The following is a 23115-nucleotide window of genomic DNA, read 5'->3' on the forward strand; positions in this document are numbered from 1 at the left end:
AGCCTACGAGCCCTTTTAACCAGCTTTAGTTAGCTGTAATGGGCTAAATGAGCTTTAATGAGCAGCTTAACGAGAGGAAACAATTTCCCAACTCAGTATGGCAGTGTGGAGGAAAGACGCAGTAACACGAATACGGTTCCTAATACACAAATCCCTTATAAAAAAAAACATTTCATGTTAGTGTTGGTCTGGTATTCCTGACCTGTATCCAGTCTTCCTTTTCCTCAGCCGTCCTGAAAAACAGAGGGAATGTTTCAACAACAGCCCTCTAGCTATTAATACTTCTATGAGTTCCCGCTGTGCCTGCAATGTTGTGTTTCTGTTACAAAAAAAAGGCACAGTTCTACAGTTCTCCGATGTAATTGCTCCATAGTTCTTACCTGGCCTGTAGCTCTAGTGAGCGCTGCTTGCCGATGATGGCAAACGTGTGAGGGAGGTTCTGCTTCACGTTCTCTTGCACCTGAAGCCGCAGAGGAGAACAGTACCACTTTACCTCTGAGATACTCAAGAGCAATGGCCCTTCTACGCGTCACCCATTCAGAATAGAAGGAAATTAGGAGCAGGAGAAGAGAAGATGAGTGGCTTCCGTTACCTCTTTCCTGACCTCCATCCCAGCGATGTCGATCCTCTCTCTCACACTGAACTTCTGCCCCATCAGCCTCAGCTTGGGAACGCAGTACAGCACCATGTTGTTGAACTGCATCACGGACACACAGAGAGAAGGGACAACGGATGAGAATACACAGTAAATAGACACATGAATACACACACACACTTTGATGTAGTCCCATTCCTACACATTCTCTTCATTCCAACTCCTTCTGCCACTCACCAGGTAGAGGTATCGGTCTTGGGCCGTCCCATTCTTGGCAGACATCTTCTTGATGTGTCCTTCTTTGATGAGCTCATTGGCTGGGTTCACAATGTCCTCCTCTCCCCCCAGTCTCTCATAGACCTGCAGCAGTTTGTTCATCTTCTCCTGAGGAACACCAAGGATATGGAACAATGTGAAACACACACATACAGAGCAAAATTATACATTCATTTAAGTCAGGGGAAGTAAAACTGTTGAGACAGAATAAGACACGATAAGTCACACCAGAGGGCAGAAGTGTGACTGTGGGTGTGTGTGTGTCATAGAGACAGAATTCACTCTTCTGCAGGCTGTGAAACTAGTGGCAGGAAACGGCAGCTTCCTGTCTGCACTGAAGCACCCTCCCTCCCAGCAAGTCGTCGCATCCAACACAGTTTGGACAGTGAAGGACGCTTGCTGGCTAGTTATTCTCAAGGAGAGTAACCACTGTCATCTGGGGAACTATTCAAATGTGTTGTGTTTGGGTCTTTGCACAGTCGTTTCATTATTCAGGCCATGTGATGTTTATTGCAATTTTTGAAATCATCAACACATGTTTTAAGTGCATTGTATCCACGTTTGTGGTTGTATTGTGTTTTTAAATGGTCAAATAAAATCAATCAATCAAAACTCTCTCCCTCTTCCCCACACTTTTGTGAACGTCAACATCACCATCGTGAAAACCATGAAAAGTAGGAGAAGTATGTCAGAGAGATTCACAGATGGAGGGAACAGAGAGGGGAGAGAGGGCTCCAAGCAGGAAAAAAACATCATCTTACCATTTTCCTGATGGCAGCATTGGAGTGGTTGGCTGCTGTGGATATGAGCTCCAGTGCTTCTATAAAACACACACAGACAGTGTTACACCTGTCTGCAGCAACTCTACATAACCATGCATCAGCCCTACACACTTGAAACACTCACTGTTCATACACTAAGTGCATAAAACATTAGGAGTTGCACCCCCCCTTTTGCCCTCAGAACAGCCTCAATTCATTGGGGCGCAGACTCTTACAAGGCGTTGAAAGCGCTCCACAAGGATGTTGACTCCAAAGCTTGGCCCATGCCGACTCCAAAGCGTCCCACATTTGTGTCAAGTTGGCTGGATGTACTTTTGGTGGTTGACCATTCTTGATTCATGCGGGAAACTGTTTAGCGTGAAAAACCCAGCAGCGTTGCAGTTCTTGAGACACTCAAACCGGCACCCCTGGCACCTACTACCATACCCCGTTCAAAGGCACCTAAATATTTTGTCTTGCCCATCCACCCTTTGAATAACAACATCAATAAGGGATCATAGCTTTCACCTGGTCAGTCTATGTCATGGAAAGAGCAGGTGTTCCTAATGTTTTGTATCCTCATTGTATATATACGACTCCTAGTAATTGAATTGAATTGAATACTGTGACAAATGGGTCAGTGTCCAACCTTTCACTGCAGCCAGCCTGTGCATCATCAGACTGTGGGCCAACTGTAAATTACCACACTAGCTTGTAGAGTGGCTAGTATGGGTCCTAGTTTAGGAAGGGTAGTGAGGGACATGTTTGTGTTACACAGCCAGGGAGAGTGGTAAGACCTCTCCTACCATGTACGTTACCCAACATCAGAGACACACATTCTACATTAAACACACACACATCAACACACACTGCATTAAAGTCATGAACCACATAAACAGAGCTGACGTTCCCCTCTACATGACCAGTCATAGGAGAGTCCTGACACACCGCGGCGGATTATGCAGGCTTTACCTAGACATTACTTCAAACAGGTACAGTACAATGTTATGGTAAGGTCACAAGACATGGAGCTTGTAGAGTGGCTAGTATGGCTCCTAGTTTATGAAGGTTACTGAGGGACAAACAGACAGACAGACAGGTAATGAGTGGGTGAGCAGTGTGTAGGTACAGACAGACAGACAATGAGTGGGTGAGCAGTGTGTAGGTACAGACAGACACAGACACAGACACAGACACAGACACAGACACAGACAGACAGACAGACAGACAGACAGACAGACAGACAGACAGACAGACAGACAGACAGACAGACAGACAGACAGACAGACAGACAGACAGACAGACAGACAGACAGACAGACAGACAGACAGACAGACAGACAGACAGACAGACAGACAGACAGACAGACAGACAGACAGACAGACAGACAGACAGACAGACAGACAGACAGACAGACAGACAGACAGACAGACAGACAGACAGACAGACAGACAGGTAATGAGTGGGTGAGCAGTGTGTGGGTACAGACAAACAGACGGACGGACGGGCAGACAAACATACTCTCCGTGTCCTTCCTGTCCAGTGCATCATCGGGCAGTTTCTTTAGATAGTCCTTGAGCAGGAGTTCGTAGCGTGGAATCCTCTGCACAGGCTCCAACATGTGGTGCTGGAGAGTCAGGTTCCCACACACATCCTGCTTCTGTAGGGATAGAACACACAGCAACACAGTTACGCATACAGTACTGTAAACATACTGTAGGTACAGCACACTTCAATTCACAGATCACAACAGCATACATTACCATATATACACATTGATTCTGTGGGAGATGCCACCTACTTGTATGTTCTGGACCACACTCTTGAACTGTGATGACCGCTGGCTCCAGGTGTTGACCAGGTCCATAGCACGGTCAAAGTTCTTCACGTACTCTCCGTACATCTTCATAAATGGAGCCAGCTTCTGGAGGATGTCTCCAATACGTGGGTTTGAATCCCTAACACACAGAACACACACCCGCCCATAGGGCTTAAAACTCTCTAAAAAAAGCGTTTTTAAACACTCATGGTAGATTTCCATGTCTATTGTTGTACTGTACTCTGAACTTAGAGTATACCTGCAGTACACATTCCATTCAATGCAAAATTACAATATGGAATTCACAGAAAGAGTAACCTTCAGTACATTTACTGCTTAATGTGCGCAGAAGGCGACAGGTGGAATCCCTCTACATCATTTCTATGAAAAAGTAATCTCTAGACAGAGAGACTAGCGTTGGCACACACACTTTTGGTAAATTTACTCCCAGCAGATGAAGACAGGTCGGATAATGCCCCCATTCTACCAGCCCCCCCCCCCCCCCCCCCCCCACCACCACCACCAACTGCAACCCAGCTGTCAGAGTTCTACAGCCAAAACACATACTGACCATTGCAGAATTATCACCATTCAGTAATGAGAGAGAAGAGAAGAGAGAGCACGTGAGAGAGAGAAGTATCTAAGCAGAAACCCAATATCACATAGGTGTTGTTTGTAGAAGATTTTGCATCCTACTGCACAGTCTTGATCAGGTCCAAAAGGCTCCTTAACAGCTTCTACCCCCAAGCCACAAGACTGCTGAACAATTAATCAAATGTTATTTTATTGTGTTACGTTTTCATTTTCATATTTTTTTAGCCCTTTTTCTCCCCAATTGGTAGTTACAGTCTTGTCCCATCACTGCAACTCCCGTACAGACTCAGGAGAGGTGAAGGTCAAGAGCCATGCGTCCTCCGAAACACAACCCAGCCAAGCCACACTGCTTCTTGACACAATGCCCGCTTAACCTGGAAGCCAGCCGCATCAACATGTTGGAGGAAACACTGTACACTTGGCGACCATGTCAGCGTGCATTGCACCCAACCAACCACAGGAGTCACTAGTGCGCGATGGGACAAGAACATCCCTGCCGGCCAAAACCTCCCCTAAGCCGGACGACGCTGGGCCAATTGCGCGCCACCCCATGGGTCTCCTGGTCGCGGCAGGCTGCGACAGAGCCTGGACTCGAACCCAGAATCTCTAGTGGCACAGATAGCACTGCGATGCAGTGCCTTTGGCTAAGGTGTATGTAAACTTCCGACTTCAACTGTGTATATATATATATATTGACATTTAATCCTAGTAAAAACTCCCTGTTTTAGGTCAGCTAGGATCACAACTTTATTTTAAGAATGTGAATAATAGTAGAGAGAAAGACTTATTTCAGCTTTTTTTCTTTCATCACATTCCCAGTGGGTCAGAAGTTTACATACACTCAATTAGTTTTTGGTAGCATTGCCTTTAAATTGTTTAACTTGGGTCAAACTTTTCCGGTAGCCTTCTACAAACTTCCAACAATAAGTTGGGTGAATTTTGGCCATTCCCCCTGACAGAGCTGGTGTAACGGAGTCAGGTTTGTAGGCCTCCTTGCTCGCACACGCTTTTTCAGTTCTGCCAACAAACTTTCTATAGGATTAAGGTCAGGGCTTTGTGATGGCCACTCCAATACCTTGACTTTGTTGTTCTTTAACCATTTTGCCACACATTTGGAAGTATGCTTGATGTTACTGTTCAATTGGGTAGACACATTTGCGACCAAGCTTTAACTTCCTGACTGATGTCTTGAGATGTTGCTTCAATATATCCACATCATTTTCCTCATGATGCCATCTATTTTGTGAAGTGCACCTGTCCCTCCTGCAGCAAAGCACCCCCACAACATGATGCTGCCAACTGTGCTTCACAGTTGGGCTGGTGTTCTTCGGCTTACAAGCCTCCCCTTTTTTCTCCAAACATAACAATGGTCATTATGGACAAACAGTTATATTTTTGTTTCATCAGAACAGAGGACATTTCTCCAAAAAGTATGATATTTGTCCCCATGTGCTTTTTTATGGCGGTTTTGGAGCGGTGGCTTCTTCCTTGCTGAGCAGCCTTTCAGGTTATGTTGATATAGGACTCGTTGTATAGGACTCGTTGTACTGTGGAAGGTCTACCGTGCATGTGATAAATAACATTTGATTTGATTTGCTAATAGAACCATATAACGTTAAGGAAACACTATTACAACATTGTCCCTGGTCTCCTCACCATTCTCCAGTGATGCGTGTCTTGAGCTCAGGGAGCAGGAACTTGTGGTGGAAGCAGTAGATGGAGGAGATGTTGGAGAAGATCCCCGTTATCACGTCCTGAGGGATTCCAGCTTCAGTCAGCTTAGTGCAAAATACCTACAAACAGGAGAACAATGGTAGAAATTATATCAAACACACAGTAACATTACTAACTACATTACTATAAACGATTTAACAAACCATGGGCTCCTTGATCGAATAATCTTTTTTTATAGGGGGATGTGTATGATGGTTAGATCTGTCTGTCATCATCAGGTCCGTGACCTTTCACCTCCCTGTCAGTCACCCAACCACAGGCCTGCGTGCACCTGAGTTTCCGTGACAAACAGGACCAATGTGAGGGAGCAGAGGCTTGACAAAAACAGGAAGCAGCTCTGAGATTAGCCTACTGTCTGTGCCAGCACATATCCTTTTATCTGTAGTCATGTAATTGATGGTCAACTTCAACAACAAATATGGATATCTCACTCCAGATATAAAACAATATGAATATGGCCTAATATGGGAGGAGTAGGCCTTCATTAAGGACAGTGAATTCGGAAAGTATTCAGACCCCTTGACTTTTTCACTATTTTTTTACGTTACAGCCTTATTCTAAAATTGATTAAATAGTGTTTTCCCCTCATAAATCTACACCCCCAATAATGACAAAGAAAAACAAGATTTTTATAAATGTTTGCAAATGTATAAAAAATACAAAACTAAAATATCACATTTACATAAGCATTCAGACCATTTACTCAGAACTTTGTTGAAGCACCTTTGGCAGCGATTACAGCCATGGAGTCGTCTTGGGTATGACGCTTCAAGCTTGATACACCTGTATTTGGGGAGTTTCTCCCATTCTTCCCTGCAGATCCTCTCAAGCTCGTCAGGTTGGATTGGGAGCGTAGCTGCCCAACTATTTTCCGGTCTCTCCAGAGATGTCCGATCGGGTTCAAGTCCGGGCTCTGGCTGGGCCACTCAAGGACATTCAGAGACTTGTCCCGAAGCCACTCCTGTGTTGTCTTGGCTGCGTGCTTAGGGTTGTTGATCTGTTGGAAGGTGAACCTTCACCCCAGTCTGAGGTCCTGAGTGCTCTAAAACAGGTTTTCATCATCAAGAATCTCTCTGTACTTTGCTCCGTTCATCTTTCCCTTGATCCTGACTAGTCACCCAGTCCCTACAGCTGAAAACCCCCACAGAATGCTGCCACCACTAGGCTTCACTGTAGGGATGGTGCCATGTTTCCTCCAGATGTGACGCTTGGCATTCAGGCCAAAAAGTTCAATGTTTGTTTCATCAGACCTGAGAAGCAAGATTCTCTGCTCTGATGAAACGAACATTGAACATTTTGAGAGTCCTTTAGGTGCCTTTCGGGCAAACCCCTAGCGGGCTGTCATGTGCCTTTTACTGAGGAGTGTCTTCCGTCTACCATAAAGGCCTGATTGGTGGAGTGCTGCAGAGATGGTTGTCCTTCTGGAAGGTTCTCCCATCTCCACAGAGGAACTCTGGAGCTCTGTCAGAGTGACCATCGGGTTCTTGGTCAACCTTCTCCCACGATTTCTCAGTTTGGTCGGGCGGCCAGCTCTAGGAAGAGTTGGTGGTTCCAAACTTCTTCCATTTAAGAATGATGAAGACTATTGTGTTCTTGGGGACCGTCAATGTTGCAGAAATGTTATATATGTTTTATGTTTTAATACATTTCCAAAAATGTCCAAAAACCTGTTTTCACTTTGTCTTTATGGGGCATTTATGGGGCAAAAAAGAATTGAATCAATTTTAGAATAAGGCTGTAACGTAACAAAATGTGGAGAAAGGGAAGGGGTCTGAATACTTCCCGAATGCACTGTATGTGTTTTACCATGACTTGGTGTGTATGTGTAACACATGGAGATGTGTGAAACTTACTCCTCAGCCTTAAGTGTCCACATTTGCGCTAGCGACAGGTAGAGGCAATTGAGGGAGAACGGTAACGTGTGTTCATGAAGCTGAGGCCCCAGGTTCAAGACAAGTATGTGCCGAATCGGGAAGAATTGGTACTCTCTAAGCAAACAGTCTGACGTCCTTTGCATGCGGTTGTGTTTTTCAGAGTACACAACCCACTGTGTGTGAGTGTGTGCATACCTGGTCTAGGAGATTGAGTCTTTTGACATAGGCCTCCTCAGTGTGAAGGAGCTCTCTGGCGATGTTCAGTAACCTCTGTGTCTCTGAGTACTGAGGGAGAGAAGTGGACACAAACAGTCAGGGCCATAGCATACCATATAGAATACACTCCCTACACAAACCTACATTAGACCTGTATCATATATTAAACATATGCCTCTGGGCCTATGACCTTTGAGAGAGAATATCAGCAACATTAACACAAAACCTATTAGCAAGCAAACTCTAACCAGTGATTACATATAAGATAAAAGTGGTCTGAAATGGGGATGTCCGCAGGTGCTCGTTTCATCTCGGTTGTTGTGCATGTTGTAACAATCAGCAGTCCGTGCTGCTTCACTGAGAGCTGAGTTAGTCACCAACACTGTGTTTACTACCGGAGCTGAGATGACATGTAAAGGTGCTGCGGATGTGCATTCAGTTTGACTACTTCAGGAACAGGAATTAACTTAACGGATGAAATGACAGTCCTGTGACATGTGACTGAGACCCGTCCTCAGAAAGGGAGGGTGTACTACATTGTGACATTGTGTTTTGCAACACAATCACATGCACGCACAAAATCGGGAAATTGGTGGAAATTGTGAAACATACACTCTGAGAAAAAAAGGCGCTATGTAGAACCTAAAAGGGTTCTTCACCTGTCCCCATAGAGGGACCATTTAAAGAACCCTTTTTGGTTCCAGGTAGAACCCTTTACTCTTTCAAGTATTTCAAGTATGTCACCTGGTGGCAGAAAAGCCTCACAACATTGATAAACAACAAATTCATACAATAAAAAAAACAACTCTGACAAACAATTGACAGAAAAAACGAAAGCAATACAAGTGAAAAAGTTTCGGTCCTTTTGGTTCCAGGTGCAACCCTTTTGGGTTCCATGTAGAACCCTTTCCACAGAGGGTTCTACATGAAACCCAAAAGGGTTCTACCTGGAACCAAAAAGGGTTCTACCTGGAACCAAAAGGGGTTCTCCTATGGGGACAGCTGAATAACCATTTTGGAATGTACAGTAGAGATATGTCCACAAACAAACACATACTCACATCCTTTAAGCATGACACACACACTTGAACACACTCACATACACATACAAACACAAACAACATGTCTAATCTATTTCTGTAGCAGACGATGCTAAACTCTGAAAGAAGATAAATACATTTCTTTCTTTTCCTGTTTCAATGTGCATCCCCAAAACCCACATCCTCTGCGACAGCAGTGTCATTAAAAAGCTATCAACTTGTCAGCTATTAGTGTCAGAGAGAAGTGGCACTGTTCCCTCACACCCATCCACACACACCTTTCCTCTGGGCAGTAATGCTGATATCAGGAAACACAGGATACCAGAGATCCCTTCCACATGAGGCAAAGGGTGTTGGCTGCCAATACAGGGCGTGTGTGTGTCTGTGTGTGCTCATGTGTGTTTGGTGTGGTGCCTAGGTACAGGGTGTGTCGGGCTTTGCCCCATTATAACAATGCTGAGGTGATAAAAACTGACTGTACTGTGCCAACACACAACAACTCTAACCAGAGTTCCAGCTCCCACTCACACACCCCTCCTTGTCTCTTTCTCTTTCACAGACTAATTTTCATTACACGCTCTCACTTTTCTGCCTCTCTATTTTTTCTCTACCTCCTCTTCTCCCTCTCCCTATTTTTGTCTGATGTTTCTTGACCTTCCCGCCATCCTTTTATTTCAATAAATAGACAGTATTTTTCCGTCAGGGGATTCATGAATACCGGTATGATGCAAAGTTCTCTTTTGGAGGTGTCGGTATCACTCACACACAGATCAATGGTGGAAACAGTAGCTGAGCTGAGTGCTCTTTTGTTTCTGTCTGTCCTCTAGCAGTAGCAGTCACAAGCTCCTGTTACAGCCCTGGGCAGGTACTCTCTCCTCCACACCCCACAGCACATCCATTTTTAGATACAGCAAAGACGCTTGTGACCACCACACACACTTGAGCGTCTGAAATAGTGTGTCTGTTTATTTGTTTGTGTGTGTGTGTGTGTGTGTGTGTGTGTGTGTGTGTGTGTGTGTGTGTGTGTTTAGGCCCAAATACCCATAAAAAAAAAACACCTAGACAGCCTGAAACTGACACAGATAAAAATAGAAAGACAAGTTACAGCTGCTGAACTGAAGGAGATTGATACGAATGTGTGTGTGTGACTCACCCTGTGTACCTCTGTGTGTGTGTCCGCCTTCTCCCCTCCCTCTGTCTCGCCACTGCTGACCTCATCCAGGTCACTGTCCTCGTCCTGCGTGGAGTCACGCTTGTTGCCCAGTGTTACGCAGCAGGACACGCTAGTCTCTGTCTCCGTGACGCTGTCGTAGCGCTCCTCCTCGTCGATGGCGTCTTCGTTGGGGAACACCTCGCCCTCTGCTGCGCAAGATGGGCTGTCGATCCCGCTGTCCCGGTTGGGAATCTTCCCGTTTCCGTTCTGCTCCGAGGACTGTGAGTCCGGATTGTCCTGGAGCTCATGGGAAGAGTCTCTCTCCGCCCTCTCCGTGTTGTCAAGGCAACCAACTCGATCGCCGTGGACGATGTTGAGGTCGTCCTCTGTAGAGTCCAAAGGAATGCCGCCGGGGCCGTCAATGCGGAGTGAGGCCAGGCACGAAAGATCCGTCAGCTCGGTGACCTCATCAGTCTGCTCCGAGACGAGAAGAGCAAGTTTGTCGGCCGGGGAGGGTTCCCCAGAGTCCTTTGCTCCTGCTGACCCTGAAGAGGCGTGTGCTATGGGGTCAGGGGCAGAACGAGCTGTGGTTTCGGATGTCGCGTCCATACTCAGGCACAAGTGGAGCTGATTCCTCGGAGGGACACCAAGAATTGGAACCCTGGGATATAAAAAATAAACACTTGTGAAATTAAACCTTTCTCAGTTTCAGTCTTGATTGGGCTGAAACCACAACACACCACCAGAGCCTAACATTCCCACAGACAGAAGTGTGAAACACAGGTTGGGTAACATCAGAAAAACTGAGTGCGTATTACGAGACAGAGGGTAAGAGAGTGTGTATTCCGTGCAAAACATTCAAAGTCCTACTCATAGTGTATGACAATACCCACATCATAAATCAAACTAAATATATGTTTCATCCCTCCAGTTTTTTTACACACAAACACATGCACAAAACACTCATCTGATGCGTCAACAGGGCAAGAGCACCTTGTGGAATACCCTACCCCCTGCAGAACAGTACGGTACCTGGAGTTCTCAAACCTTTCGATGAGCAGCCCCACGCTCTGAGCCTCTGGGCCTCTCTGAGGCTGTGTGACCAGGCCAGGTGGTGTCTGGCTGGGCCGCGGTTTGGGTGGAGGTGGAGGGGCAGGCAGAGGCCTGGAGGGAGCTGGGGGAATCCTCTTGGGCTTCTTGTCCTGTCCGAGAACCAGCAGGAAGGGGGGTTTAGGGGGAACTGCAGGTCCAGGTTCAGGAAGAGGGGTGATGGAGGGAGGAAGAAGGAAAGAGAGAAAAAGAGAGAGACGAAGTCAGGTCACTGGCGTAACCACGGAAAGAGTCCTGCTTCAAGTGCCCCGTGGAGTTCCGAGGGAGAAAGCCTCCATGACTGTATTCCAGATGGCTGCTGCTGCTACCTACTACAAATGACAAAACCACAGTCCAAATACCAACACAAAACACAACATATAATCGCTAAACTCTGAGAGTAGGTTCTCGAACGCAGCGCAGGAGACGGTTCTGATCGTGCTTCACAGAGCTAAGACAGCTTCCTGATTTCAGAACAGGATGCGGAGATGAGTGTGTCTAAGTCACTGTGGTTTCACAGACAGAGAAAGAAAAAAAACATGCACACGCAGTCGCACAAATTACAGGCCGAGAGTGGTCCAGAAACCGACTGCACAAATGGCCGCACACGCTATCAGAAGCTAAAATACTACTGTTTGGCTACCGACATGTTCTTAAAACATGGTTACTGCAGAATGCATTTAGAGGACAGTAGGCTTTCTCTATATATTTTATGTGGGCCAGTCTCTGCTGTGTTCTTGGTATTGCATTAGGGCTGAATGAGGAAGCAGGTATCTCTGCCTCAGCTCTCTCTGTGTGAGGTGCCTCTGCTTCCTTCCTCTCTGATTGTGTGTGTGTGCAGATACAGCACAGCAGAGAATGGCAGGGTGTATTGTATGGAAATGAAACGTATGCATCAACAGGCAGATAGCATGAGTCTATAGTAGGATTAACAAGACGTTATTTTAGAGCCATCCATGTGTCTGACTGATGTGTTTGTGGGATAAATACTGTATGCAGGTAAAACTCTGGGATTAGGCTGATAAACACAAGGTTTTATATTGTACCAACACTCTTAGTCAATGATAATGACATTATTGATATTATGAACAACAAGTAGTAGTGCTTAAATTAGTGATAAACCAACAGTGTACCTTGAGGTTTCTGAGAGGTGGGTGTGGCTGTGGGCTGGGGGCGGGGCTTGACTGCAGGCCGGACGTGACATTGTCTGGGAGGGGGCAGGGCTTTCTTTGCCAGCCGCGGGGAACACAGGAAGTCCACCGATCCACACTGGCACTGTAGAGAAGAGGGAGGGAGGTCTGAGAGAGAGAGAGAATATATTAGATTGACTGAGTGGATTACTTCCATTCACACAACATGCAGGAACGCAACCTGTTTGGAAGGAACACACACTCTTAGATTTCAAAAAGGAGAACCCTTTTGGTTCCAGGTAGAACTCTTTGTGTAAAGGGTTCTACCTGGAACCAAAAGGGGTTCTTCAAAGGGTTCTCCTGTTGGGACACCCAAATAACCCTTTTTGGTTCTAGATAGCACCGTTTTTTTTCTAAGAGTGCAGTATTAATTTGCCTATAAAGAGACAGCACGAAAGTGTAATGGCTGAGACCAAATATCCAACAGCTTCAGCCCCAGTCCAAACAGACCTGACCGATGCAGTACTATGCAGTCCCAGCCCCAGTCCCCCTGAGTGGTGCAGTGCAGTGTGTTACTGTTTACCCGAAAGAGGGGAACAAACAACCTTTACCCCAATGCCTTTGTCATGCTGCAGTGAGCAGAAGGAACCAGAGAGGAACCAGAGATGGAGCAGAGTGGAACCAGAGATGAACCAGAGAGGAACCAGAGATGGAGCAGAGTGGAACCAGAGATGAACCAGAGAGGAACCAGAGATGGAGCAGAGAGGAACCAGAGAGGAACCAGAGATGGAGCAGAGATGAACCAGAGAGGAACCAGAGATGGAGCAGAGAGGAACCTGAGAGGAACCAGAGATGGAGCAGATATGAACCAGAGATGGAGCAGAGATGAACCAGAGAGGAACCAGAGAGGGAGCAGAGAGGGAGCAGAGAGGGAGCAGAGAGGAACCAGAGAGGGAGCAGAGAGTAACCAGAGATGGAGCAGAGAGGAACCAGAGAGGAACCAGAGATGGAGCAGAGAGGAACCAGAGATCAACCAGAGAGGAACCAGAGAGGGAGCAGAGATGAACCAGAGAGGAACCAGATATGGAGCAGAGAGGAACCAGAGAGGAACCAGAGATGGAGCAGAGAGGACCAGAGAGGAACCAGAGAGGGAGCGGAGAGGAACCAGAGAGGAACCATAGAGGGAGCAGAGAGGGAGCAGAGAGGAACCAGAGAGGAACCAGATAGGGAGCAGAGAGGAACCAGAGAGCGAGCAGAGATGAACCAGAGAGGGAGCAGACAGCCCCTGCATCAATCCTGACACCAGGCCAGGGGAGAGAGAGGTGAGGCTTCTGCCTCAATGCGTCTTCAGAGAGCTCTTTGATAGGCCTGCCTATATTTAATACATCTCTATATCCGGATCCTCCATCCATTCAGACTGTCTGGGAGTGATACTGGCCTGTGTATGTGTGTGTCTTACTTTCTCTCTGTATGTCTGTGATATCAGGCTTTTTGAGAAAGTGTGTGTGTGTGTGTGCCCCTGTAAAAGAGCATCACAACCCACTCAACAGAACTACAAACACTGGGACAATGAGACCTTTAGCAGCTAGCTAGTTACATCAGGGAATTGTATGTCAGTGATTCCAATCATGTGATGCCTATAGGGGCTCTGTGAAATCCAGTCAAGTGAATTGAAGTGTGGACTTTGTAATGAGTGCTGTTTTGTGCAATATGTTGGTATGGTCACATAATGTATGGTTTGTGTTTGCATTGAAAGAGGGGGAAGTGTGTGTTTACAGTATATACACAGTGTACGAGTTTACAGTTTAGCAGACGCTCTTATCCAAAGCGACTTACAGGAGAAATTAGGGTCAAGGACTCATCGGCAGATTTTTCACCTAGTTGGCTCTGGGATTCGAACCAGCAATTTTTCGGTTAATGGACGAAAAATTGTGCGTTTGTGTGTACACCTGTGTGTGTGTGTGTGTGTGTGTGTGTGTACGTACTTATGTATTACTGTGCCTATGTGTGTGTTCCTGTGTACTGTATGTGTGTCTATGTGTGTGCGCCTGTGTGTGTGTGTCTAAGTGCTGCTATGTCTTTGTTCCAAGGGCCCTTATCACAGCCTTTGTTTAGACTGGCTGTGTGTTATCGGATGTGGTTGTCCATTAGACGTCAACGATAACCCCCGCAGTACATTATGATAATCGTTATGTAAACTAACATCCACACTGCTCTATCTCATGCAGGCTTAGGGGCAGTATCTATTCACGCCACACGCATCTCCAAAAGGATTAGTCCGGAGATGGTTGCGAGACCCCTGAGGAGCGCTTCCATGTGTAATTTGCTGTTTTCCAGCCCAGCTCCAGCCTGCAGCTTCAGGCACTGGAGGCAGAGCTCTGTGAGTCTGCAATAAGTCCTGCTACGCTGTCTGCCCCCATGACGCCCTGCTGAAAGGCTGGCTTTCCCACCCTGTTATACAATTTTACCAAACCACAGAGGGAGACGGAGGGAGAGGCTTTACATGCATCTGTGAAAGACACATATTTTCACATCAGACATAAACAGTATGTGTATTACACAGCCAATAAGGCGTGCAGCTGCTGGGTCAATAGATGTACAGTAGCAAATCGTAAAATATATAGCCCAGTTCCAGCTCTCACCTCACCACTGTTGCAACAGAAATGGACTATACACTGTAAAAGGGTTACTGTGAATTTGACAGTAATTCACAGGCAGCTGTACATCTACTGTAATATACATACGGTACCAAAGCAAGTACTGTGTAAATGACGCACAGTAAAATACTGTATTATATCATGTAAAAAAAGCGAATTCTACCGTAATCTGAATTCATGAATGGATGAATGAAATTCATTGGGGGGAGGGGTATGTATTTCACAGTATTTTACAAGGGACGGCGCAAGCAGGATGGCTGCTAGGTAAAGTGTTCACACACTACGGGATATGAATTCATGTATGGTGTTTTATATTACTTGCATTTCTAGAGGCCGTAACAAAGGCTTCCAAACTGGCATTGACTTAAGGGTTAAAAATACCAAAACGGCATGGCAAAATGCTCAACCATGTAAGGTTTAAGAGAAGTTGCCCCTTCCAATCTGTCCCCTCTACATTTTAAATTGATGGGGCACTTTAACCACATAGAAGTTAAATCGGTACAGAATTCTCACTCACGGGCACAACAAATATAGCCTCGTACAAAGCATGGCTGAAACTATGTTGATGAGCCAGAAACAACAATACAATGAACCCACTATTGGTCAAAAGGATTTTTCACTCTCCAAGGATACGTTACTGTATTCTGTGGGGTAGAATTACAGTACCATTTTAAATACAGCACTTTTCCCACAATGCACAATAATTTACAGTATGCTGCAGTAAAACATTTCAGTTCTTTTTACTGTTGATAATACCTAAAAATGACCGTATAAATGACAGTTTTCTGTTACAGTGGTGAGGAAAAAGCATTCTACAGCCTCCTATAGAGGAAAGCTGATTTCCGCCATTCATCAAAAATAATTGGTGTCTTGAACATCGTAAAACAGACTCTGGGATCAGCTTTTCGACACTCGATCCTAACCTTAACCATTAGGGGGATCAAATTAGAGCAAGTGGTTAGGGGCAACATCTATCTACTCTGACGATGTCCAGCTAATCCACTGAGAAACCCTTTGACTCTAGACACAGGTCAGGTCTTGGGAAAAACAAACAGTCTGTAGCAGACAGACACTAATGAGACCGATGGTGCCATAGGGGTCTGGCATATGGAAACATTCCATAGTCATGGTTACCTAAGACAGTGAAATCTGGCCCGCAGATCAAACATCCTAACAGTCCTAACTGGAACTTGATGACGCAGCACCGAGAGAAGAACTACATCTACTTAACTCAACTCTACATAACACTCAACTCACCTTTATACAACTCTATACAACTTCATACCACTGTATACAACTCTACACGACTATACAACTCTACACAACACTCACAACTCTACACAACACTCCCAATTATACTACGCCTCTATATGATACTGAAAACTCAAACGTTTCCCAAGGTCTTAAAGACTAAAGGTTGTTCAATTGAACAACGACCTAAACCTGATAGCCAGACTGTGCTTATTTTAGGAGTGTTAAAGACAAGAAAAGACAAGAACAAGAAAGAAAAAGCTACCGTCTCATTGAATATTCTGCCTTTCCTTAGATACCAAGAATCCAGTGAACCATTTCAATAGGAAAATCCAAAGCACCTTCCTTGCCAACAAGGTAACTCACATTCTCCCAGTGTGTGTGTGTGTATGAGACCGGAAAGCTCTCTGTGCCAGCTCCCTGCACACACACACCTTGGAGCAAAAACTAAAACTCAGTCCTGCATAACACACATCTGTAGTTAGGTGTGCTTTAGTCTAACTGCACCTGCCAAACCTGCCTTATACACACCTGTCCCCGTGCCCAGCTGACGTGTATGTGTGTGTGTGTGTGTGTGTTTGTGTGTGTGTGTGTGTGTCTGCACTTCACAGAAACAGACACATTTGAATAGTAACCAGACACATGCAGATTGACAGTTATGGCAACAGGAGGTTAACAGATTTCCAGATTACCCCTGTCTATGCAACAGTACAGGGCAGGAGCCTAGATCAAACATGACCACAACGATGGTCCACACACTGCATGAACACTAAGGTTATGGGAACGATATGAACCTCTGTGTCTGGTACTTTACACACTCCGCCAGGTCCTGCTCAGAATGTCAGAGTGGTATAGTTATGAGATTAACATTCTGTAATTATGAGAATCCATTTAACCGCAATTTAATAAACACACACGAGAGAATAGAGAAGTGGATTTCCTCTTCTAAGCTCCAATCATGATGAGGAACAGAGAAATACAACCATCACCACGGTGCCCTGGGGAGCAGCGGGTTGCCATGACGACCTGACTTAGAAGGCCAACTCATCAATGACCATACACCATCATTATGGACAGGCAAAGGACTGCGTCTCTTAGGCAAGCTGTTGACTCACTTGCCTGTTCCTTGAGAGTGGAGATGGTGATGTCATCGCCACACACTCTAGTCAGAAGAGAACAGGAGAGAATGAGACGGACTCAGAGAGAACAGAACAACACTAGAGAGAGCAGTAAACGGAAAGACAGCAGTACTGCTAGCGCTAAGACAGTGGTAAGGTAGCGTGTGTTCGGATACACTGAGTTATTCTGATACTCTAAGTCATTTGGACTGCGGATATGGAAGCATAAAGGTATCGTGTGTGTGTGTGTGTGTGTGTGTGTGTGTGTGTGTGTGTGTGTGTGTGTGAGACCTTGGTCTCAGTCTGAAAAAAAGGTATGGTAATTTATACTACTGCAGAGAGTAGCGAGAGTGGAGAGGGCGGCATTTAAAAAAATATATGTATATATATCCTTGGGCATTCAGACTTGACCTCTAATGACAATCCTTACCCATCTCCTGCATGCACATGTACACACAGGCATTCACATGCACTGAGAAGTACATACACACACAATATTCACTCTTCCCCTCCCCCTTTCTCTCGCTGAACACTGAATGTTGAACACACACACACACACACACACACACTGCTGCCAATCACTGCCAGGCCTGAGGCGACCCTGTTGGAGTTGTTTATTACCCACCATCCCTAGAGTAAAGTCTTCCTGCCCCAGTGCTGTCTGGGAGATGGATCACTCCCGACGTGGGAGCGTCTCGTCCGTCAGTCACCACTCCCCTGATCCCCCCCCAAGCCCCATCTCCCAATCACACAGCTACCCCCACACCTACCAGCACTCTCTCTCTCCCCTTCACTGAGTAAGTCAGTATGCCATTCTCTGTGCATCTCTCTCTTTCTCACAATCTCCCTCTTACGCTCTCTTATCTGCCTCTTCTTCTCTATTAGACAGTCCTTCTATCCGTCTTTCCCTCTCTCTGTCCACCTTTCCCCCAACGTCTCTTTCTCTACAACTCATCCCTACCTCCCTTTCTCTCTGACCGTGGCCTCCGCTGTCTGTTGTCCTGACATATCGAGACAGACTGGAACAGACTCTCATCTAATGGCACTTGATTTATAATGGTCAATGATCAGAGCAGTGTTACACACGCAGACTAACACAGAGACACACATACACACAGTGGATTGCATCCAATCTACTTCTCCATACTGCCACACTACGCTGACAGAGGCATCCAATGGGTTTCTCTCTCTCTCCATACATCTCTCTCTCAATCCATCTCTCTTTCCTTTCTGCAACTCTGAGACAGTAACGAGTGCTCTGGCCTTGATGTGTTTCTGATATTTATCCCCTGACGGTTAAACCCCCGTAATTACACACAGAGCTCCATAAAGGAGCTCCACAGGAGACATGTACACAGAGAGAGAGAGAGACAGACTGGAAAACACATGGAAATACACACACAGAGACACATACAAAGGCCCACAGAGACAACACATAATAGACAATGGAAAACACATTGATTGAAATACTGTAAATACACGAATCAAACATATAAATGCAACATTTAACAATTTAAAAGAGCTAAAGTTCATATTAGGAAATAAGTCAATTGTAATGAATTAATTAGGCCATAATGTATTGATTTCACATGACTGGGAATACAGATATGCATCTGTTGGTCACATATACCTTAAAAGAAAAGTAGGGGCGTGGATCAGAAAACCAGTCAGTATCTGGTATGACCAACATTAGCCTCGTGCAGTGCGACACATCTCCTTTGCATAGAGTTTTCAGGCTTGTCCCAACCCTCTTCAATGGCTGTCCGAAGTTGCTGGACATTGTAGGGATCTGGAACATGCTGTCGTACTCGTCAATACAGAGCATCCCAACATGCTCAATAGGTGACATGACTGGTGAGCATGCAGGCCATGCAATAACTGGGACATTCTCAGTCTCCAAGAATTGTGTAAAGATCCTTGCTACATGGGGCCTTGTATTATCATGCTGAAACACAAGGTGATGGTGGAGCAAGAATGGCACAACAATGGGCCTCAGGATCCGAGTGTATCTGTGCATGGTTACACGTGGTCTGTGGTTGTGAGGCCGGTTTGACCTACTGCCAAATTCTCTAAAACGACGTTGGAGGTGGCTTATGGTAGAGAAATGAACATATCTGGCAACAGCCCTGGTGTACAGTCCTGCAGTCAGCATGCCAATTGCACGCTCCCTCAAAACTTGGGACATCTGTTACATTGTGGTGTGTGACAAAACTGCACATTTCAGTGGCCTTTTATTGTCCCCAGCACAAGGTGCACCTGTGTAATGATTATGCTGTTTAATCAACTTCTTGATATTCCACACCTGTCAGGGAGATGGATTATCTTGGCAAAGGAGAAATGCTCACCAACAGGGATGCAAACACATTTGTGCACACATTTTTGAGAAATAAGCTTTTTTTGTGAGTATGGAACATTTCTGGGATCTTTTATTTCAGCTCATGAAACATGGGACCGACACTTTACATGTTGCGTCTATGTTTTTGTTCAGTACAGTTTGAAAACACAGAGATCGATAAACACAGCCAGGCACCGTTACTGTACAAGTCAGACCGGCATGGTTTGCTGTTGGACTGACATCTACCTACAACCAGAGCTGTACTGCTTAGAACTAAAGGATTCATATTTGCTAACTAGAGCAGATCTCTACAGCTCTAACAGCTAAAAAAAAAAGGGATCCCTATTTTCTACACAGGGGAAAGGCTCAACAGTGGAAATGCAGTACAACAGCTGTTCTAGGGACACAAGGTATATAGAATAGAGGCTAGCGCTCTTCCCAATCGATGGCAACTCAGCAGATTTCTCAGTCAGGTACAGTAGGCTACAGTACATTAGAGTGATACTGCAGCATGCCTAGTTCAATCTGTGGATAATCCATACACATACAGAGGGATAAGGATCTCATCCAATCACACAGGCAAAAGTACAGTAACAGCTGGCCTTCCTCATTCAGATTACTACTCTACTACTGCACATCCATTCATTTATCTCCTCCTATCTGTTTGATTTAACCAGACAACATCAGACAGCGCCTCTCTCAGACATTTAGACCTAAAACCAGGCAGCATTTCTCCTAGGAAAGAGCCATGCCTCAAAGCCTCCATGGTATCATGGCTCCCCAAGCTACGCTACAGACGGAAAGGGAACGGGGTAAGAGAGGGATCAGGGATAAGTCATCCTGCTCCTGCCCCTGTCAGTCCTAAATCAGGTCAGTGGGCACAGCAGTAGAGTGAATCAACCCAGCTCACACACTAAGTAGGAGTATTTCACCAGCTCCCACAGATTAAGACGGAAGGATTTTGGGGGTGATGAGAAAGAGGAGAGAGAGGATAGAGGATGAGACAGAAGGAAGGGGAGTGAGAAAGAAATAGAGAGTATGTTTAGAAGGGAGAACAAGGGAAGTGATAGAGGAGAACATTCAAGGGAGCCAAGCTGTAGTTATTAGAGAGGTCTAAATGACATGCAGACAATAATAAGTAAAGAGAGTGCTGACGCACACACACACACACACACACACACACACACACACACACACACACACACACACACACACACACACACACACACACACACACACACACACACACACACACACAGTAACAGTAAGCAGCATGTAGGGTGCAGGCAGACAAAGAGCTAGCACCAACAAGGCCTGATGAGTTAATGCCAGAGACATCCTGCCTGTGGAGTCGGAGGCTAAATGAAGCAATGCCAGAGTGAATATGCTCTGGAGCAGGGGAAACCAGTGGAACAGGGCATTGTCATGGCAACAGGCCAGTTGATCCATATTGGTAAGATAGCAGGTGGGTCGGGGAGACTGGGACTACTACCACAGCTGCCCAGTTTCACACTTAGCCTATATATACATTGTTCATTTTCAGCAGGCACTTTTTCAAAAGGACTACACACTCTGAATACCATGCCTAAACCATCTGAGCTGACCGGAAGCCAACACTTCTACCCAAAGGTGTGTAGAAATCAAGTTTATCCATTTGCCCTTTAATGAGCAGTCCAGTCCTCTTCTCCTTCACACCTCTACGGGAGAGCAGTGTGGCGTGCAGACACCAGGTACTACGACCAAGCACTCTGTCAAACCAGTAACACACAGCCTCACACGCATGCACACACATGCACGCAGGCAAACGGCAAGGCAACGTCTCAGGGGGAGAAAGTGTAAACATAAAGCCCGGAGTCAGCGTACTGTTCATGTCGTGTGGTGTACAGGAGAGGTCAGATGTATGGGAGGATACAGATCTACTGTGGTGAGTTGATCCCGGTCAACAATGGCTAAAGTGCATCACAGCAGAACATACTCACCAACACACTTGTACCATACGTGATGTAATATCAGAGCACTTAGAAGGCTACGGTGAGTCCACTGTTGCTTCCACTAACTGATGATGTTAAGAGAAAAAGAGCGTGTGGTTGAACACAGAGATTAATCATCATGCATGCTGCTCACCAACCATGACTGATGGATATTACTGGGACTGGAAAACAAGCCCTTTATCTTAGGCTGGATCACTTTCTTATGTTCTAAAATACATGTTACCAAGACAAATAGGATTGCTCATGTTCTGAATCGTTCAGCGGGGTTCTTTCTCTAACATATCATTAACATGACATCCAAAAAGTCCGATTTCGTAACCTAGTACATCCCATAATAAGCACCAAGCTTTGTCTACAGAGCGGTGTGCTTTCTCGAAGCGACTTTCGAGGATTTTAACATGTTGTGGTGGTTATCTGAAAAGTTGTTGACACGTGGGTCGCAACAAGTTAAACTAACCTGACACAAACGGAATAAAATGAGCTCAGTGCTCTGTGACATTTCGCAAAACACGCTTGTTGTGATAAATCTTCAAAATAAGAACAGGAACTTCGCATACTAAAATGTCATGTCTCAAAATCGATATCTATCTTACCTCCATATCGTTTTGTGCTCCGGATTCGAGAAGAAAGACGGTCGGACCTGGCGTCTGGTATAATGCATTTAGACAGAGAGTTAAGTTAAGTTAACTGCACAAATGGATTGATTGCACAAATCAGTTGACTACATGTGTGGGTAGGATGTGGGGTATGCAGACCCGCAAACCACTGTGGCCCCTCATGATGAGTTCAGATTTTTTGTGGCCCTCACCCCCATCAAAGCTGCCCATCACTGATCTACAGCTACTCAGACAGACACACATCCTGTCATTGGAAAAGAGAACACACACATACAGTAGCTGGTGGAAAACGACAGTCCCACCCTGACCACTGTCACTAGGGGGTGTTGGTTGCACTACAGTAAACATGAGTCATGGCCCTACCAACAACTAGCCTACTATAAAGAGATTTAACTTGGTATTCCTTGATTATGTACAGTGCCTTGCGAAAGTATTCGGCCCCCTTGAACTTTGCGACCTTTTGCCACATTTCAGGCTTCAAACATAAAGATATAAAACTGTATTTTTTTGTGAAGAATCAACAACAAGTGGGACACAATCATGAAGTGGAACGACATTTATTGGATATTTCAAACTTTTTTAACATATCAAAAACTGCAGGTCAATACTATGTCTGCTATCTTCTACTGACTAAAGGCTTCTGATGTGTGAAAGTAGTGATTATCTTAATTAATATTGATTGTTCTGATTTCACCAATCACTATGATGGACAGGACCGGCTTACTGAATGACCAGCAGGTGACAGCATGATTGATTAATTGATGATTTTAAATGTGATTTTGAATGTTAATTATTATGTATTAAAGTCCACCCCCATATTCCCGCACCCAATGCTACTGGTTACACACGTACAAATGCCAGCACA

At 45.5% G+C, this 23115-nt stretch overlaps 1 protein-coding gene across 4 annotated transcripts in view; it reads right to left on the reverse strand.

Annotated features, from left to right (window-relative positions):
• Positions 1–23115, reverse strand: part of LOC109906962 (FYVE, RhoGEF and PH domain-containing protein 3) — a 92211-nt gene that overhangs the window by 14574 nt on the left and 54522 nt on the right. For 2 of the 4 annotated variants that reach the window (XM_031793938.1, XM_031793941.1), the window contains exons 2-13: positions 12285–12449; positions 11095–11302; positions 10063–10723; positions 7849–7938; positions 5702–5838; positions 3434–3590; positions 3154–3292; positions 1633–1691; positions 833–979; positions 593–697; positions 381–460; positions 203–233 (exon numbers count right to left, since the gene is read on the reverse strand). In XM_031793938.1, coding sequence (XP_031649798.1) covers positions 203–233; positions 381–460; positions 593–697; positions 833–979; positions 1633–1691; positions 3154–3292; positions 3434–3590; positions 5702–5838; positions 7849–7938; positions 10063–10723; positions 11095–11302; positions 12285–12449 — 1979 coding nt within the window. Of the gene's footprint in view, positions 1–202; positions 234–380; positions 461–592; positions 698–832; positions 980–1632; positions 1692–3153; positions 3293–3433; positions 3591–5701; positions 5839–7848; positions 7939–10062; positions 10724–11094; positions 11944–12284; positions 12450–23115 lie in introns of those variants that run through there. The other 2 variants (XM_031793939.1, XM_031793940.1) reach the window with 2 other exon arrangements.

Source organism: Oncorhynchus kisutch, linkage group LG17, assembly GCF_002021735.2.
Source record: "Oncorhynchus kisutch isolate 150728-3 linkage group LG17, Okis_V2, whole genome shotgun sequence".
Classification (NCBI taxonomy): domain Eukaryota; kingdom Metazoa; phylum Chordata; class Actinopteri; order Salmoniformes; family Salmonidae; genus Oncorhynchus; species Oncorhynchus kisutch.